We start from the raw sequence: 6,676 nt of genomic DNA on the forward strand, positions 1-6,676 counted from the left end.
TATTTAAAGAGTTTCTTTTTCAATTGGTTAATTTAAAAAGGCATGTTAATTTAGAGGAATTTTATTAACTTATTAACATATGTTAATTGGTTAACTTATTAACATATCTTTTCAATTCCCTCATTTTTTTAAAGGTTGTAATGAAATAAATTTATTTATTTTTAAATATGATATTAAGATCTAATTTTCAAAATGATTTGTTATAAGATTATTGTATAGATCTAAATTCTTTGAAAAAATATTGTTTATAAATTTTTATTTTAAATTAAAACAATAAGCATCAATTAAATTAAATGATAATTTCCAATTAATTTTAATGTCTAAAAATAAGAAAAATGAATTATTTTGTTTAATTATATAATAGATTATTTAATTAAACAAGCTAAATAAAGACTTACAATTTCTTATTAAAATCATCTTTTATAATTAAGCTTAAAAATTATTAGCCTTTATTTTATTAGAAATGCATAATCTTTTAAAAGTCATTAAGTCTTGCACAAAGTCTAGTCAATAGAAAGTGATGTCTTTATGATATTTATTAGTGATGTCTACTCAATAGAATTTTGTTGAACACTTTGGAAAGAAATATTTTTTAAAGATTAACAATATAATTGTTTCCTTTATTTTCTTGGGTGCATGCTAGTTGTCTTAGTTTTTTAATTTTTCTTTGCATTGTTTCAAATCCATTATATGCTACCCCATTATTTGTACAAGTAAACAAGTTGAATGAAATAAGAAAAATACAATTTTATTGTGTTTGAGTTAGGTCTAATTTAGGATCATCTTATTATAGGCATATGAATTTATTTGAAGAGTTCCTTTCTCAATTGATCAAAATGAATCCATAAATTAATTAAATAATTAAAATTAAAAAGTTAGAATTAGAATGTAATTTTTAATTTTGATGTTTAATTAATTTTGAGGCTTTGTCCATTTTATGTTCAAGACCATGGTTGGTTGTGGCCACTTCAACATGGTGATTAGTCTGCATTAGATAGGTAACATATTGTTATTAAAAATTACAAAAAATAATCTCAAAATACATGATTTACAGTTTTATTATGCTTTAGTAAGGACTAATCATGACCATTATACTTTTCAAGCACCTATAAATAATTTAAAATGCAAGACAACATATAAAAAAACTATTTTTATTATTTTTTATAATCCAGTGCCTCATTTCCCTCCACAAACTGGAACAATTATTTTTTATCTTCCTAATGTAATATTTCCACCCGGCATGTCTGGCAAATTATTTTTTTTTGTTGAAGAAATCAGAATCTCATAATTAGGTAGTCTAAAATATTATTTTTCATGGAAAGAGATGAGAATATCACCGACGCCTCCAAACGAATTTCTCGCGCCTTTGTTGACACATGTTATTGTCTTCTCATTATTTCCACTCATCACATAACACCTCTTCTTCGATATAATCATTTGCCCTCTCATTCTTACTCATTACCCTGCTAAACTGCAACTCCATCCACCCAAATTCTCAATCTCTCATGGCCAAACTACTTTTGCTTTCTGTTATCACACTATTTCTTCTCCGCTTTTGCTGCGGATGTATTGAGAGGGAAGCCCATGCTCTTCTTATCTTCAAAGCCGGCCTAACTGACTCTGCGGGTTTACTAAGTGCGTGGGGGAAAGGAAGAGATTGCTGCCTCTGGGATGGCATTTCTTGTGATAACACCACTCATCACGTAGTGGGTGTTAACATTACAGGATTCTCTCACTCACCTGAAATGGAGGGCATCATATCTGAGAGCTTGTGCACCCTCACTTTTGTTGCAACCGTAAACCTATCTGGAATTGGCTTTACAGGTACTATTCCTCACTGCTTCACAAAACTCTCTTCTCTCGCACTACTAGATTTATCTAATAATAGCTTGAGTGGGGATATTCCTCCTTTCTCTAATTCTTCTTCTTTAACCTACCTAGATCTTTCTTGGAATCTCCTCACAGGTAGCATACCTCCCTGCTTTACAAAACTCCCTTCTCTCGCACAACTATACTTATCTCATAATAGCTTGAGTGGGAATATTCCTCCTTCTATGTCTAATCTCTCTTCATTAACTATCCTACATCTTTGGCATAATGGACTCACAGGAAGCATTCCCTCCTCTCTCTCTGATCTCTCTTCTCTGACTAGCCTAGATCTTTCTTATAATAAACTCACAGGAAGCATTCCCTCCCCTCTCTCTAATATCTTTTCTCTAAGTAGCCTAGATTTTTCTTTTAATAAACTCACAGGAAGTATTCCTTCCTCTTTCTCTTATCTCTCCTCTTTAACTATCCTATATCTTTCTAATAATCAACTCACTGGAAGCATTCCATCATCTCTTTCTAATCTCTCTTCTCTAACTACGCTACATCTCTAGGAGAATCAACTCACAGGAAGCATTCCCTCCCCTCTCTCTAACCTCTCTTCTTTGACTAGCCTAGCTCTTTCTTATAATCGACTCACGGGAAACATTCCCTCCTCTCTCTCTTATCTCTCTTCTCTAACTTATCTATTTCTTGATGAGAATCACTTGATTGGTTGTATCCCAAATTCCTTGGGCAATCTCTCTTTACTGAAGGTGATGTTTCTTTCAGACAACCAACTGAATGGAACTCTTCCCCCCTCCTTTTCAAGGCTCTCCTCCCTTACTTACCTTAGTGCTGATGGGAATTCATTCAGCTAGGATATTGCTTCCTCAACACTACCCTCCACGCTTGAATATCTCTCTCTCTCACTAAATAGCCATCAGATAATTTCAGAGGTTTTCTTTCATAACCTTAGCAAATTATCGGATTTGTCCTTATCCAATTGTGTACTTAACACCAGTATCACATGGATTCCCTCATTTCAGTTAACACGGTTACAAATGACATTATGCAAGGTGGTGGATGGTCAAATCCCCTCATGGATCTCAACTCAATTCTCACTTGAAGAGTTGAAAATAACTGATAGCAATCTTGTTGGAGAAATTCCCTCTTGGTTACAGGATATGAGACTACGCTCCATCAATCTCACAAGAAATCATTTGCAAGGTTATCTTTTTCTCAATTCTTCAGCTTGGAAGGCAATAGAGGTTGTAGACATGTCTAACAATGCATTGTCTGGACAGATACCACCAATTTGGCCATCTCATATACAATGGTTGTTGCTCAATGATAATTGGCTAACGGGAAATATTCCCCCAAGCATACAGGTTAACTCTTTATTGCAAGTGTTAAATTTAGCAAATAATCATTTGAATGGAAAAATCCCTTCAAGCATAGCCAACTTTTCCTCACTTCAAATTTTGAATTTGGGGAATAATAATTTGGGAGGTATGATACCATCTGAGTTTGGTGAGCTAAGTCAACTACAATCACTAGTGCTAAAGAATAACCAGCTGAGTGGGGCATTCTCTCCTTCAATATCAAACTGCACAAAATTACTTTTTCTAGATATTGGGCAAAACCTATTGAAAGGCCAAATTCCAAAGTCAATAGGAAACCTTTTACATTTGCAAGAGTTAGCGATGAGAAAAAATAATTTTGAAGGTAGCATTCCTACAGAAATTGGGCAGCTGAAGCACCTCCAAATCTTGGACCTTTCTTCAAATCATCTATCTGGGTCTATACCACAGAATATTTTTAATTTGCAAGCAATGTTGATAGAATCAAAAGAGGGATTTATCATGGTTCAAAAGTATCCATTTCTTAGTAAAAATTATCCAAGTTTTGATGTAGTGATGACAATCATGTATGAAGATGGATTAAATATGAACTCTAAAGGTAGAGATGAGCACTATCCATATATTTTCTCCACCATGGAATCAATTGATCTCTCCAATAATCAATTGAGTGGTAATATTCCTTCTGAATTAGGAAAGTTGAAAGGCCTGATGCTTCTCAACCTATCCATGAATAATCTCAATGGAACAATTCCAAATAGTATTGTGCAAATGAGTCGGCTAGAATCATTAGACCTTTCTACAAATCATTTTTCTGGACAAATTCCATGGGGGCTTGGATCTTTGAGCTACTTGCAAGTCCTAAACTTATCAAATAACAATCTTTCAGGTAGAATACCACAAGGAGGACACATGACAACATTTGCAAATTCTTCATATGAAGGAAATCCAAGTTTATGGGGATGTCCACTTCGAAAGAACTGCTCTTGGCCAGATTTTGCTCCTGCTCCTCCTTCCATTTATGCACCTTCCAATGAAGAAGAAGAGATTGAGGAAAGTTTGTGGTATTGGATTGGAGTGGGACTGTCATATGGTGTTGGTTTCGGAGTTGTGCTGCTATCTATTGTACTAAGAAAGAAGTGGGGAGAAAAATACTTTGATGGGGTTGATATGGTGTTGAAATATTTATTTCCATGGCTCCATAATTTGACAATATAAAAGGTTTGTGCGGGTAAGCTCTTAGATTTTTTTTTTTTTTTTAATTTAATTATTTTTTAAATTTATTTTTTAGGTTTGAAAATTCATTTAATTTATTATTTGTGTTGGGAATATTAATAATTTTAAATTAGTTATTTGTATGTTTTGCAGATCTTGGAGTATTTAATTGGAAGCTTTTTAAAGGTGCATTAATATTTTTGAGATAGATTGTACAAATTCATTGTGCTCATTAATATTACCATATATTTTTTTATGGTGGTTAGTCAACTATGTGTATAGTTTTTATTTCAAATGTAGTATAAAATAAAATTTGAAGTATTTTTAACCTCTAATTTGTATTAATTTATTATCTTTATTTAAATCTTTTGTGTTTTTATAAATATATGATATTATAAAATAAACATATTTTGTGTAGTAAAAGATAAAATCTCTATTTTAAATTTAATAGATTTACATTCAAGTTGGGATAAATTATTTTTTATAATTAATATTATTTTATTTTCAAGCCAAATTCTTATAAAATAGTGTTAGCGTGCAAAAATAAATAATATATTTTAAAAATGAAATATATGATAATCATTTGAAAGATCAAAATTTTAACATATGACATATTAAATGTTAGAACACAAGAATTACATGGAAAATTCACGATGGGCAAAACTTCTTTTATTGTGTGTCCTTATCCTTTAATAGGCTTTATCTGCATTCCAAATCATTTCTTATTCTTTCTTTCTGGGGGAGCAAAAGTGATCAGACTGTCTTAAACAAGTAGACGGCCTATTGACTGCAACTGCCTTGGTAGACGGCCTGCTAAAAAAGTAAACTTGAAAATTTAAATGTTGAAAAATTCTTAACTGGAAATAGATCATACTTTATCGTCATTCAGGTAAGATGTTTTAATAGAGAATTAACATTTTTTCAGTGTCAAAATAAGGATATTGATAAACGTATGTATAAAAGTAAATCCAAAAATTTAAATGAAAATTTTTTTATCATATTTTATTTGTCATTCAAATGAGACATTTCAGTAGACAATAATAAATTTTCATAGTGTAAAAGTAAAAATATTATTCAACATCTATGTATTCAAGTAAATCTAAAAAATTTAAATGTTAGAAAAAAAAAAATTTGAATTCAAATTAGATCATATTTTCATGATTCAAATAAAACATTTCAATAGACAGTAACATTTTTCTAGTGTCAAAATATGATATTGTTTATCTTTACATAGCTTTGTATTCACAAATATGCTAAGTTGATTCAACATTATAATTATAGGATATCACTATACCTTATTTTGGGTTAAAGTTTTGTGTGTATTATTTTACTATATGATTTGATTATTTTGATGCATTTATTAATTTAAAATTTAGTCTATTAAAGTAATATGTTTAAATATCTTGTTTAGAATCTTGTTTGTTTTTTATACTTGAATAGTTTATTCATCTTCAATAAAATTGTAAACCTGTAATTCTAATATAAAGTTCAAAATTTCATATTTTAAATCTAACAATCCTTTGATTTAATGATTACTCGTTCATGGAAATGACAAATTTTAATTTCATATATCTTGTGTGTCTATTTTAAAATGCCATCGTAAGACATTTTATAGAATGTTTTGACAAACATTGAAAACACTCTTCTCATTATTTGCATATGTATCATTCAATCATATCATAAATCAATGAAAAACTAATTTTCTTCTATCAATTGCCATTCATTATCAAACTAACACTTCAAGGCATATTCTAGTACAAAATATCAATTTGCTTACATAAGAAAGATTAATACTCGATATAGTGATATTCATTTTCCTATTGGTGTAAGGACTTGTGTTTGGAAAGTAAAATTCTACAATTCATGAAGTTTTGGGAGTAAGCTTTAGTCTATGTGTGGAAAAAGGAAGATTATGCATTGCCATGCATTGTGCCATGATTGCTCCATGATTGATAAAATCATATTGTGTGTCATGGATGAAAACATGTCTTCCATTTTCACACAAATTAGTTTAGTTTCATCCATTTTGTGTGATGGATGAAAATATGGATTCAAAGGTACCCTTACAAGTCAACTTTTCATTAATAAGGTTTTCTTTGAGAGTGTTATAGTTGTTCATTTCTTGTAAATTAAATCAAGTGTATTTTATTTTCCTAGTTGCATTTCATCCCTACTTAAATCACTATCTTCATCCCTTAGGCAAATAGCCTCAATATCTTTCACAAGTCTATGAATCCCAGATTAACATATTTAGACCCAAACTGAAGGATCAATTCAAAGCCAATTTAACTGAA

General features: G+C 30.6%; 2 protein-coding genes across 2 annotated transcripts; both read left to right on the forward strand.

The window, feature by feature from the left end:
- Window positions 1-1,505: 1,505 nt before the first annotated feature.
- LOC131046815 (probable leucine-rich repeat receptor-like protein kinase At1g35710) lies at window positions 1,506-2,395 on the forward strand. The gene has a single exon (XM_057980602.2). The coding sequence runs from the start codon at window positions 1,506-1,508 to the stop codon at window positions 2,379-2,381; it is 876 nt and encodes a 291-aa protein (XP_057836585.2). The 3' UTR covers window positions 2,382-2,395.
- Window positions 2,396-2,870: 475 nt separating this feature from the next.
- LOC131046805 (receptor-like protein EIX2) lies at window positions 2,871-4,385 on the forward strand. Its single transcript, XM_057980590.2, has one exon. The coding sequence runs from the start codon at window positions 2,871-2,873 to the stop codon at window positions 4,383-4,385; it is 1,515 nt and encodes a 504-aa protein (XP_057836573.2).
- Window positions 4,386-6,676: the final 2,291 nt, after the last annotated feature.

Source organism: Cryptomeria japonica, chromosome 8 (assembly GCF_030272615.1).
Source record: "Cryptomeria japonica chromosome 8, Sugi_1.0, whole genome shotgun sequence".
NCBI classification, from domain to species: Eukaryota; Viridiplantae; Streptophyta; class Pinopsida; order Cupressales; family Cupressaceae; genus Cryptomeria; species Cryptomeria japonica.